The sequence below is a fragment of the Bactrocera dorsalis genome, chromosome 3 (assembly GCF_023373825.1).
Source record: "Bactrocera dorsalis isolate Fly_Bdor chromosome 3, ASM2337382v1, whole genome shotgun sequence".
NCBI lineage: Eukaryota > Metazoa > Arthropoda > Insecta > Diptera > Tephritidae > Bactrocera > Bactrocera dorsalis.
Window position 1 is genome coordinate 45,628,606 of NC_064305.1, and position 14,340 is coordinate 45,642,945.

A 14,340-nucleotide genomic window follows, 5' to 3' on the forward strand; every position below is an offset into this window, starting at 1 on the left:
TTTATTAGGAGTAGAAAAAAGCTCGGCCTCATTCAAACCAGGTGAGACAAAATTATTGATGTTCGCTTCTAATACATTTGCAATAATTTGTATGTTTTCATGGGTGGCATTCAGCTCAGAATTTTCACTTGAAGGTACAAAATCTGAGTCTAAAAAATCCGTTTCATGAAAGATGTCTTCTTCAGACTCGCTTTGACTTGTAAATTCATCAGAAACTTTGCGTTGTTGCGACTCAGAACGAACACGTGATGTGCTAACTTCAAAGGAAAGTGGGGTTAAATCACAGTCCGTAACTCGCATTTGCTGATCTGCCACTAAACTTTCAGAGGTTGTCTCTGTTGAATTGGATTTTAATATCTCTGTGTCTTTTTTTGGCAATTTTCTTGCCATATTTGCAAGAATCTGTACCCTTTTCATTGTAAAAACAACTTATCTGGCAAACTTTTTGTTGTATTTGCATTTAAAAAAACACCTAAGTTCAATTAAAATACCCGCAGACTTAGCCTTTCTGTTCGGAAAATTTCAGAATATGCCCTTAGCAGGACATAAGACGTCTTAACACGGCGAGAGTTGATCATAAAATAATTTCTAAAATGAACTGAACTCCTTTTATATTGGTATTATTTCAAGTTCTGCCCGAGGAAAAAGCACTTGCACCGAGTTAAGTTCTTTTTCCAAAATCAAAATAAAAAAAAAACGTTACATCAAGTTGACTTAAGATAGTTTTCTAAACGATAGTTAGAGGTTTATTTAGAATGTTTTTTGTCTTTTCTATCTTATCTGACTTAAGTTGTTTTCGCAAATGCACTAGGAAAAAATATCGACTTAAGATGCTTTTTCAAAATTCATATCTCCGTCGCTAATCACGCTATCAGCACGCCGATAAGACAGAAATGACCGTTATGAAAATGTGCTTTTATGATAAAGAAATTGGAAAATTTACTTATCTCGACTTAAGCGGGTTTTCCAAAAGTCCACAGAAATTACTTCTTTATAATCAAATAATCAAGCCGGTATGGTCACATGGTGCGCAACTGTGGGGATGTGTCAATGATGGCAGTATTAATATTATACAACGATTCCAAAACAAGGTGCTAAGAGGCATTGTAAATGCTCGCCGGTACTGCAGAAATGCTGATATTCATCGAGACCTAAGGATGAATACAGTCGCCGAAGAAATAAGGAGTCTGGCAGATGCCCACTACAAAAGGCTTAATGCACATGTGAACGAGGAGGCGAGAAATCTTCTTTTAGACACATGTCGCTCTAGTCGATTACGTCGTAAAAAAACCACATAGCTTAAGCTTAGTACGCAGCTCTCAAGAAACGTAAAAACTTCATATAAAAAAACGCTTAAGAAACGGTCCAGAAACGTTCCTGCGATAAAGTTACTTGTGCTAGTACGCAGCTCTCAAGAAATCTAGTACTAATTTTTAATACTTTTTTTCAATAAAATGTGAATATGGCAAACCTGGTTTTGCGAAGAAACATCAAATCAACAATTGTTTCTTGAAGGAAATTCGAAGTAATCGTCAAATTCATCCTAAATTAGTTGAAATCATTATTATAAAGTAACGGGTGATTTTTTTGAGGTTAGGATTTTCATGCATTAGTATTTGACAGATCACGTGGGATTTCAGACATGGTGTCAAAGAGAAAGATGCTCAGTATGCTTTGACATTTCATCATGAATAGACTTACTAACGAGCAACGCTTGCAAATCATTGAATTTTATTACCAAAATCAGTGTTCGGTTCGAAATGTGTTTCGCGCTTTACGTCCGATTTATGGTCTACATAATCGACCAAGTGAGCAAACAATTAATGCGATTGTGACCAAGTTTCGCACTCAGTTTACTTTATTGGACATTAAACCAACCACACGAATGCGTACAGTGCGTACAGAAGAGAATATTGCGTCTGTTTCTGAGATTGTGGCTGAAGACCGTGAAATGTCGATTCGTCGCCGTTCGCAGCAATTGGGTTTGTGTTATTCGACCACATGGAAGATTTTACGCAAAGATCTTGGTCTAAAACCGTATAAAATACAGCTCGTGCAAGAACTGAAGCCGAACGATCTGCCACAACGTCGAATTTTCAGTGAATGGGCCCTAGAAAAGTTGGCAGAAAATCCGCTTTTTTATCGACAAATTTTGTTCAGCGATGAGGCTCATTTCTGGTTGAATGGCTACGTAAATAAGCAAAATTGCCGCATTTGGGGTGAAGAGCAACCAGAAGCCGTTCAAGAACTGCCCATGCATCCCGAAAAATGCACTGTTTGGTGTGGTTTGTACGCTGGTGGAATCATTGGACCGTATTTTTTCAAAGATGCTGTTGGACGCAACGTTACGGTGAATGGCGATCGCTATCGTTCGATGCTAACAAACTTTTTGTTGCCAAAAATGGAAGAACTGAACTTGGTTGACATGTGGTTTCAACAAGATGGCGCTACATGCCACACAGCTCGCGATTCTATGGCCATTTTGAGGGTAAACTTCGGAGAACAATTCATCTCAAGAAATGGACCCGTAAGTTGGCCACCAAGATCATGCGATTTAACGCCTTTAGACTATTTTTTGTGGGGCTACGTCAAGTCTAAAGTCTACAGAAATAAGCCAGCAACTATTCCAGCTTTGGAAGACAACATTTCCGAAGAAATTCGGGCTATTCCGGCCGAAATGCTCGAAAAAGTTGCCCAAAATTGGACTTTCCGAATGGACCACCTAAGACGCAGCCGCGGTCAACATTTAAATGAAATTATCTTCAAAAAGTAAATGTCATGAACCAATCTAACGTTTCAAATAAAGAACCGATGAGATTTTGCAAATTTTATGCGTTTTTTTTTTAAAAAAAAGTTATCAAGCTCTTAAAAAATCACCCTTTATATTCCATTTTGAAATGTTGTATAAAACCAACCAATCATCAACAACATTCCTTAAATCTCAATGAAAATATTTGTGTTACCATACACATACATACATACGCACAAAGTTTGTTTACTTTGTTTATTCTCTCTTGCTCTTCTAATGTGGATCATTCACAATGCGTAACCAGCTGTCAACATTACTTGAGAAATAATGTTTTTTTTTTTCTTGAGCAATTACTTGAGAGCTGCGTACCAACCTTTAGTTGGAAGCTAAAATATAAAGGAATTAATTATATACCATATATGTATCCCTTTCAGACCTAGCTTAATCAGTTGTGAGATCTGCTGTTTTTCGCCTTCAATGACGTTCAAATATTATTTTATAGCTTTGTTACCGATATGTAATGATTGTGCGTTCTCTTGTGGTCTCACTCTAAACCAAAGAAAACTAAAAAAACTGCACAAAATAAACAAAAGAGTGAGCTGTTTGAGAACGTCATCCGATAAGTGTAAACATGCGGCCACATAGTAAGTATTTATTTATTTGTTTTACATAAATTTAAATCATAAGTAGTGAATTTTGTTGATAAATAGTAAGTGTGTTCGATCTTGTCACAATATAATGTTGAATTGTTTAACATTTTCAGGCAGCTAGGTGTTAGTAAAGTTGACATATCACAATTGTGCTATATAGGCACAGCATGTTTTTTTGATGTAAACTCACGTTTGTGCTATCTTACATATTTTTTACAGGAAAATACTTTGATTTGAATAATGATAACGACGTTCAAGCTGCATTAGACCTCTTAGACGATTCTGATACAGATTTCAGTGACGATAATGATGAAACTTGGGTACCATTCAACATTTTCCCAGAATCTCCAGCAAGTGATGAAGATGATAATGAGAATGCAACTGCATCTGCGACTGCATCAGCAATTTCTCAGGATGATTCAAGTGTAGTAGCTCCGCAAACATCACGGCCAATCATTATTTCTAATATTTTGTTAAATGCAGCACAGCCATCATCTATCAGAAATGTTTCACTAAATACGACTCAGTCATGCACTTCCACAAGTAATACAGCGAAAAGACGTTAACTATGGAAAAGTGCTCCATTTGACTGCAACGATCTACCCATTGCATCTGGTTGTCAAAACATAGCATTAGTGAAAACACCATTGGAGTACTTCAAGAATTACTTCCCAGAATCGCGATGCTATAAAATTTACAAAAATGTACGTTATGAGCACACGTGGGCAGGAAGTCCGATATCAACAAGCCGATTTTAAACGATTTTATGGATGCGCAATGATAATGGGGTGTCTTGGATTTCCGAAAATAAGAATGTACTGGTCACATGAATTCCAAATTCCTGCAATTTACAATTCAATGTCACGTGACAAATTTTTGCAAATGCGATCGGACATTCACTTTGCAGATGTTTCTGTGCAGGACCCCTGTAACAAATTATGGCGCGAACAACCTGTGATCGATTTAGTAAGAAACCGTTGCAATAATTTAGCAACTGAAATAACACAGCATTTAATAGATGAACAAGTTATTCCATTTACTGGAAGATGCCCTGCGCGTCAAACAATTCGATCAAAACCAAGACCTACTGGTCTAAAAAATTTGGTATGTGCAACTGCAAGTGGCATGATAGTGGACATTGAAGTTTTTGAAGGCGCTGGCACTTTTCAAGATTGTGGTTTAGGGCATGGCCCGTCTATTATAATGAGGCTAACAAAACACCTTCCAAAAGGCAGCCATATATATTTTGATCGCTTTTTCACAACAATACCCCTCATTCAGTCGTTGCACCAAATCGGTTTCCATGGAACAGGAACTATAATGGCAAATCGATTGGACAAAAATTTGAAATTTCCCCAGGACAAGGAAATGAATAGGGGTGATATTATCCAGTTCACGAACGGTGACAATGTAGCCGTTGTCAAATGGAAAGATAGCAAAGGTGTCGTAGTCGTTTCCAGCCAGTGCGGCAAAGACCCCATCGGCGAGACAGATAGGTGGAACAAAAATATGAAACGCCGTTGCCCTGTGCATATCCCAAAAGTTATAGAAAATTATAATGAACTTATGGGGGGTGCCGATATAGCTGACCAGATGCTTGAAAACTGCAGGATAAAAATGAAAATCAGGAAATGGACTGTAAAAGTATTTTTTCATTTTCTTGATCTGGCTGTATTCAACTCATGGATGGAGTCTAAAAGAGATGCCAAATTAGCCGGCCTGCATAAGTCCAAAGTTAAGCCCTTTTTAACGTTCTAAATGGAGCTGGGAACAGTACTGGCGGGATATTATCAAGCTCCTGACTATGTTGAACCGTTTAAAATCGATGAAAATATGTATGGAACGAAGAATCGATCACATGACGCGCCTGACGACGTAAGTTTTGATCGCTACGATCATTGGCCCTCTTTCGCAGATGAGGCACCTAGAGTTTGCCGCAATAATTGCGGTAGTCGGACAAGAGGACGTTGCCAAAAATGCCACGTCAGCTTTTGTCTAGCAAAAAACAAGGATTGTTTTGAACAGTACCACACAAAAGCCTAAATATGTTCCTTATTAATTAGCTATTTTATTCTTAAGGCAATGAAGTACCTAACATTTTTTTCTATTAATGCATTGAATTTTCGGCATGACTTTTTGTTCATTTTTTTTCAATAAAAGAGAAAACCAAATGTTATTTTTGTGTCTTATTTCTTGGAGCAATTTTTTAGCCTAAGACCTAGGTAACACAATTGTGCGATGTCCTTTTTAGAAAAAAATCATTACAGTCATGTTCAACATGTAATTTGTGATCAACAAATGCAAAAATTTCTTTCAGATAGGTGATTTCGGTGGAATTAGAAGGAATCAAAAGCATAGGTCTGAAAGGGGTATGAATATTACTATTAATTTCTATGTAATTTGTTTTTAAGTTATCCAAATCAAACTGCTCGTTAGTTTTTGAAACTAGTTGTAGTGATATCAAACATTGTTAAAGTTTTAAAAATGTTTGTAATAAAAAAAAAAATCAACAGGCTGGAGAAGTTTTCCGTCCATAATTTTAGTAAGCTCTGGGTAATTGCATTGCAATTTATATTGCTGTTATCGTAACTAAGTAAATGTTTTAAATGCAAAAAAATCTGGAATATGTTTTCAGTTTATTTTACATAGTACTATTAGGCTGTTCACGGTAAGGTGGTTATCGGGTTAGGTGGTTATTAGATATCGCATTTGCAAACAGCTGTTCATTGTTTACAATTTTAGTTCAGTGAAATTCCTACTTATAAAATGCCTAAACAAAGTTTAAAAAGCAAAAAAATCGAATTTAAAATAAGTTCTGCTATTCACGAAATGGACTTTATTGAAGGTATGTGCTTATTAAATAATCCGAATTTTAAGGGTTCAAAAAATTCTTTGTATAAAATTTGCAGACATCTTGCGCCCTGAACAGTGTCATAATGCAATGGATGAGGATGAGTAGTAGACGGGGAGATGAACTATGTGCATGATCCAAAATCTATTCATTGGCGAGAAAATGCTTTGTGATGCTTTTCGATGCTTTTTATTTCGGTTTTAATTTGCTGATTGTAAACAAAAAACAGCTGTTAATAGCAGATTTTCCAATAAGAAAATCTAAATGGAAATGCCATTCGCTTAGTTTTATTTATTTTTTTTTTGCTGCCACTTAGTAAAATTCCAACGACTTTCTAACACTAGAAATAAGCAAACAACCACATAATCTGTAAACAAGGGTCTAGGTTGGTCAACTTTGGTTATTTTGTCATACCGCATTTTGTTGTTGTTTACTTAATCACATAACCACATAACCCGATAACCACCTTATCGTGAACAGCCTATATATAACTGATAATATAAAAATTAATGAATAACGTACATCACTGAAATAAACGTTTGCAGCTTAATTAGGCGGTGAGGGATTTTTATAAAAAATCGCCGTCTGTTGAAATTAAAATTTCACTTGTTCTGAGCACGTTTTTATACTCTTGCAACCAGTTGCTACAGAGTATTATAGTTTTTTTTTCACCTAACGGTTGTATGTATCACTTAAAACTAAGCGAGATAGTTATGTATATAAACATGATAAGAATGACGAGAAAAGTTGAAAAGGATGATGGGCGTGCTACCGCATTCTACTTACTTTCTTACATCAGAATGTGAAAATGGACGAAATCGGATTACAACCATGCCTACTTCTTTTATAACAAAATTTTAAATTCCATTTGATCCTTTCGCTTTCCAGTGTACAAATCAATAATTAATTAATATAACGGAAAACAACTTTGAACGTACAATGCCTTTAAAGTATGTCACCCTATAAGCAAAAATTTCTCATATCCAAGCAAAATTTTTGAAGTCCCCAAATACCGAAATGTTGACTCCAGTATCTATTGTTGACTTTTGACCGAAAATATCGGTCAATGAGCTTACAATTGAAATTTAGAGAGAATATTTTCCTGACAATATTATATCTGTCTATCAAAATTGGTTGAATCTGGTCAATACTTCCTTGAGCTCCTATACACCTAATACAAAGATTTTGGAATTTCTGGGTGACTTTATGTTGCACATATTTATTTATTTATTTATTTATTTATTTAAGTCTATGAACATTGATTCTTACAAACTAATGGAGAATTAAATTACAGGCAAATAGGTAGAAATAGATAGATAACTTAGACTAAAAAACCGAATTGAGGGTATTAGTAAAGGATACCCTAGAGTGAGAAAAATCTAGAAGAGCCCTCTCGGAAATCGTATTAAACTCCCGCATAGCGCACTTGAGAGGAGCGTGTCCAGCGAAATTAGTACTTTCCTTTTTATAGTAAAATGGGGAAACAGATCTAAGACACCGCTGAGGAGTATTGAAGTTATTTTTCTCTAGTAAGTAGGGACAATCAATATCTCCATTAATTAAATTATAAACAAATGAAAGGCAGAGAATGGACCGTCGGTTGTCCAGCAATTTAAGATGAAGAAGCAATAAGCGAGATGTATATGATGGTATTGGGTCAACGAACTTTAAGGAGCGGAGAGCAAATTTTAGAAAAATCTTTTGAACACGCTCGATCCTATTAATTGACGAAAAGCAGTATGGCCTCGAAATGAACACTACGTACTCCAAAATGGACCGAACAAAACTAGTATACAGTAATTTTAAGGTGTAGGGGTCGGAAAAATGTAAAGCATTTCGACGGACAAAGCCGAGCACAGAGAATGATTTAGAAGTGATGTAGTTGATGTGATTACTGAAAGAAAATCTGTTGTCAAAGATTACCCCAAGATCTTTGATTTCAGTAACACATTTTAGGACGTAATTAGAAATATTGTAACTCGAAGATAAGATGCTACGTCCCCTACCATAAGAGATCTGAGAGCATTTATCTAGATTCAGAAGAAGCTTCGATTTCATGCACCACTCATAGAAAGTATCAATATCACACTGAAGTTTGAGTACATCTTGTGGGTTTTTGACTATTGCGAAAATTTTTAAGTCATCTGCATATAACAGGAAGTTAGCGTAAGAGAAGCAACAGGAGATGTCGTTGATAAATAGCACAAAGAGAAGTGGACCCAAAACGCTTCCTTGTGGCACTCCAGAAGACGCAATGAATGAATCAGATGACACTCCATCGACACTGACAACGCATCGTCTATTGTGTAAATATGATTTAATCCACTGCAAGAAGACCGAGTGAAATCCTAAAGATGATAATTTTTTAATTAGAATGTTGTGTGAAACTTTATCAAAGGCCTTAGAGAAATCTGTGTAGACACAATCTACCTGAGATCCAGCAGAGAATGCGGACATACAATAATCACTAAAAACCGCTAAGTTTGATACAGTGGAGCGTCCCGAGACAAACCCATGCTGATTGACATTAATTATTGATTTTACTGCAAAAAATATTTTATTTTTAACAGAACACTCAAAAATTTTCGAAATAGTAGAAAGTTTAGAAATAGGTCTGTAATTGGAGACTATATCCTTTCTACCACCTTTGAGAATAGGGGTAATGCATGTCAATTTCCAGTCAGAGATAAAATTCCCAGAGGAGAGAGACTTATTAAAGATAAGCATGAGAGGATATACCAAGGCAGTACAGTTTTTTATAAGTATAGGCGGAAGGCCATCCAAATCCAATTTGGAAGAAGACTTAATATCACCAATAGCCTTTGCGATATCATCCTGTGAAAGACAGAGTGAGCGAAAATTTATGGAAGGGAGATTATTACTCTGAAAAAAAAAATAGTAAAACCAAAGTATTCTGCATTTGCCACAAATACTTTTTGCATTAGAAACGTGCCCAAATACTTTGAGCATTTGTTTTAAAAGTGCGAGCACTGTTGAAGTAAATGCGTCAAGTATTTAAATTAACAGTGGAACACTTTTGATCGAAATACGGGGCACTGTTGTAGCAAATACTTATTCATTTATGTTAACAGTAGAAGTATTTGAGATTAACAGTAATTGCTCTTGATTCAAATGTAATCGTATTTGTTTTATTGTTGTGTCCCCTCCTCCCCATCCCACCCCTCTCCGCCCACTTCCCTATGTACAGTCAAAATTTCAATATCTATTTACTTTTTTCATAAAAAATATATTTTATTTGAGAATGTACCGAGTAAAGTTTACAAAAGTGACAACTACTATGCATGTACACACATACATACTTAAGATGGTTAAAAAGATTTTCAAATAATATAAATTCATTTCCGCATATAGAGCAAGTATGTGTGGGTCTTTCTTCAAGTGCATTTTTATTGAACATTATCTAGCTTGTTTAAAATATTTTCAATTTTGGGAAATTTTTCCTTAGAGGAAATATCATAAATATATCGTTGAAGGAAAACCCACACATATTTGCTCTTTACGGAATATTCAATGTTGAATACAAAAGACATTTTTACAACTAAATCTATAGCCCTAATTAAGCTACCTACTTTATATTTAATGTTGTCAACACAGACATAGAATTCCTTCAAGTTTTGAGGACTCTCACCAACAACAAAAACTCTAGGTTGCAGTGTTAATCCCTCGTTGTGAGCGCGTCAAGTTTTTGCTGGAAGTTATTAATATCTATAACATGCACCATCATATCCATTTGTGCATCTGTAATGGAGGGCTTTATGTTTTTATTTACTCTCGGCGGTGTTATTACTGCATGTAGTAAGTTTATAAGATAATAATGCCTGCAATCTAAATAAAAAACCTGAAATTAATAACAAAAATCACACAATAGAAGAAATCGACATTACTTGCATCAGGTGCTCCAAGCATGGCGTCGTAATACGTCAGGTTCAGTTTATCTTTTATTAATGAATGGAAAAGCTCTTTCGTTATTGCTTCCTCAACGCTTTCAATTTTGTTAAACATTAGATCTGATTTTCCAGGAAACATAGTGTCAAAATCAATATCAATCAACTGGTACCCATTGGAATCGAAATATCGTGGCCATTCCTTAAAAATATCTTGAATACCCATAGTGTAAACTAAAATGCACAAAAATTGTTTTTAAATACATATTTTTGTTGAAATAAATGTGTATATAAACCACGACATTTCGCAAATGTCGTTTTTTATATAAAAAAAATCACTGGGGAAGTCCCTTTTAAACAGCCTCCGTAAGCAGCGGGCGATGCGGCAGGCACACTAATGCAAATGCAAACTATGTAAGCTCCTTTTGCGCAGCTTCACTAAACGCGAAATGTCTTGAAGTAATCACTTTCACTTAAATTAATACTTTCAGCACATATATTTACCTATAAAACCTAAATTAAAGTATTTGCGCACGCAACACGTGTTTCTGTTAGAATGATCGATGGAAAAATGTAAGCGTCAACTTCCCTGTCATCGTATGGAGAAACAGTAAAATTAAATGCGAAATGGTTGTGACAAATACTTTTACATTTAATAAACTGTAATCAAAAGAATATTAAATACAAAACCTTTAAAACAACTATTTTTATATTCGATTTTAATAAGATGATTTTTAAAAGCACAGCCGCTTTTGATTCAAAAGTGCCGCATTTAAAAAAAGTATTTGAATCAAGAGCAAAATATTTCCGTCAAGAATTTTGCTGTTGAAACAAATACTTTTGTTTTACTGTACTTTAACTGCAGAAAGTATTTAATTTAACTGCGGGTTTTTTTTTTTCAGTATAGCCGAAAAAGTGGAATTAGTACCGGGATCGTCGTGAACATAATTCGATTTAAAAAACTCAGCAAACAAGTTGGAGATTCCGCAAGGAGTGCATGCTGACTTATCACCCCAGCGTATAGCAGAGGGAATGGCCGAACACCCTCTTCTAGATTTTACAAAGTTCCAAAAGTACTTAGGGTTCGACTTAATTGCAGACTCTGTACTAAAAATAAACCTTTTATAGAGAGACTTATAAAGTTCATTAAACAGTTTTGTATAGTGCTGATATTGAACAAAGAAAACATGAGATTTAGTTGAGGAGAATTTTCGGTAGTATTTATTTCTAAGGTTTTTTAACCGCCTGAGGTCCTTAGTGTACCAAGGCAACTTATATGGTTGGGTATGTTTGAGCGGGATATTATTATGACAAAATTCCTGAATTGATTTCTTAAAACTCGAGAAACTATTAGCTGTATCTAGTCCCGAAAGTAAATCATCCCAATTAATCTCGGAGAGCAGATTGTTGAGTCGTTCAAAATCACAAAATGCAATATCCGCCAATATTTGAGTTATCTAAATGAAAATTGAGCAAAAAATTCATAACACGCTTCAAATTTGGATTTATTGTATTTATCGTTATTATCGTAGCAGAATAGACAATTGAGAAGATACATTCATGCTACATTGAAGATATCGAAATAACCGAAATCAAATCAAAATCAAAAAAGAAATGTGGTGTCGTGGGACACCAGGTAGGAACGAAGTTCCTTCGGCTAATGTAAAATCGATACAATTTGCAAAAAAAATTTGCTGATTAGTTTTTATTTAAGTACAGATAAGTATTAAGAAAATTTAGTATTTTAAGAAATACTCGTAATGAATTACGTAAAATAAAAAAAAAAATGTAATTCAAATTAATAACTAAAGTAACAAAATAATAGTCAAGTTTGGTGAAACCAAATGTGCATGCCTATAACTTGCCCAAGTGATTAAAAGAACTTCACATTTCTGAGTTCTCTACAATCGACTTGGAAGTTTTGGGTATAGGTTGTGTTTATACGCATTTCTTTGATTTCGCCGAGGCTTACTTTCGCTGCAGTTTCTTGCCCCATTGATGGGTTTCCTTTTGCAAAGGTGTGTGTTATTAAACATATAATGTCTCCATATAGTCTGGGTCTTCGAAACTTCTACTTTGACCCCAGCTTATTTCTTCCGTTCCGTCCAATACGATGTTAAGGGAATATTTATGTCTAGATTCAGAAATTTGAAGTAAAAAATGTAAATTAATATTTTTAAGATATTTTTTTTTATTATTTTAACATTACAAGAATACATAATAAAATCTGAAAATAGGTACCGGGGTCTAAGTATACGGTTTCCTGGGGACTTGAACAGTTTTGATTGGATTTAAACAATTCTTGGTCATAAGGTGGCATACGCTAAAGATATTAATTGCGCACAGTTGTATCCAGTTATATTCATAGCTACTTGATTTGTGTACTGGAAACTGAACGAATCAAGTGGAATTTAAAATTGTGCTGTATGGGAAGTAGGCATGGTTGTTGTCCGATTTCGTCCATTTTCACAATGTTACATAAGAATATAAAAAGAATGCCACGTACTAAATTTTGTCGAAATCGGTCAGTCGGGTCCCGAGATATGAGATTACAACAAAAAGTTGGCGGTGCCACACTCATCGTCTAATTTTCAAACCGGCTCCCATAAAGCTTTCTCATACCATCCTGGTGGTCTTTGGCGTATTTAATTATTAATTTATCGTGCTTTTAGTAGAAATGAGCGGGATTATCCGCCGATTTCATTTACTTTTGGTCGGTAGAAGTTCTTATAAGATTTATGCTCAGCAAATTTGGTTGTTGTTGCTTAAGTGGTTTAAGAGCTATGTACATTATTAGACGGCGGGGCCACGCCTACTTTTTCAAAAGGTTGTGCCCACAGGTGCCCTTAGCTACTCCATTCCTTGTGCTTATAGCTTCATATCTTAAATGAGCGCTGTTATGGAACTTTATATATTTTCGGATAGTGGCGATTTGTGTTCGGACAGACAGACAGTCAACCGAAATTCAACTTTTCTCTTCGTCCAGATCGTTTATATATGTACATATATATAACCCTATATCTATCTCGCTTAGTTTTAGGTGATACGTACAACCGTTAGGTGGACAAAACTATAATACTCGTACTCTGTAGTAACTGGTTGCAAGAGTATAAAGAGTACCAGCTGATACGAGAAATGTGTGCTGATAACCCACATCAGAGTAGACCGTCTTATTAAATAAATTAATTTTAAGGGGATCACTCTATTATCGAATGCATTCCAGATTATGAAGTGTATTGAACGCCTTTTGGAAGTCGATAAAGATGAGATAAAGAGGGAAGCGTCATAATTTCATTAATTTTTTCTATATCGGAAACAAAATGCTTTCTGGAGTCTTTGTGACAGGGGCCTAAGATCCTGGGTCTCAAACAAATATACTTTTAAGTAGCTTTTTGAGCTCGAAGAGCTTACAGTCTTTTTCTTACGGTTTTACCAGAGAACGTATATTTATAGAGAAGGTCCAAAAACAGACAAGCGTGTAAACTGTCAAAAGCTAACAAAATGCGATGAGCGTGTTTCACCACAACTAGCTAAGATGGAGAAATATTTAACAGTGGCGCGTGAACAGAGCTGAGCATTCATTGAAAGTTATGCTCAGAAACATGCATTGCTATTACAGACATATGTATGTTGGCCTTTTGCTTATATTTTTATATGCTTACATGCCATCATATTAATTGATATGAATATTATTTTGCGAATTTTTCTGAATTCATTCAAAACTGCTAATGTTATCACACAATTATGCCATTTTCAAAGTAATATTTGTAGTTAATGTACAAATAAGAGCTACATTTTAAATATTTCATATGTTTCATAATATATTATAAATTCACAAATGTGAATGTATGTATGTATCTACATATGTACATATGTATGTGGATATGCTATACATAACAATAATATTATATGTATGTAATTTATATTTCATTTAAATTTTCATACGCATCTACATATTAGCACATAATTACATACATATGTAAGTACACTTCAAATTCAAATCGTGATGTTATCATTTATCAGTAAAAAGTGTGCGCACACTGCTCTATATATTTTTTTTTTATAGTAGGAGGAAGCATCGAAAGCCGGAGTGCGGGACTTTAATCCGCTAAACCTAACCTACTCCCAACTCAAGACTCTCCCACGGAACCACCAGATAAGGTATTACTTTATGGGAGCGACAAG

General features: G+C 35.1%; 2 protein-coding genes across 19 annotated transcripts in view; both read left to right on the forward strand.

The window, feature by feature from the left end:
• Positions 1-5,580, forward strand: part of LOC125777141 (uncharacterized) — a 67,565-nt gene extending 61,985 nt beyond the window's left edge. The window contains exon 2 of the mRNA XM_049451387.1: positions 1,593-5,580. Coding sequence (XP_049307344.1) covers positions 1,688-2,773 — 1,086 coding nt within the window. The 5' untranslated portion in view covers positions 1,593-1,687 and the 3' untranslated portion in view covers positions 2,774-5,580. The remainder of the gene's footprint in view (positions 1-1,592) is intronic.
• Positions 1-14,340, forward strand: part of LOC115066185 (synaptic vesicle 2-related protein) — a 795,221-nt gene that overhangs the window by 341,164 nt on the left and 439,717 nt on the right. The window lies entirely within an intron of this gene.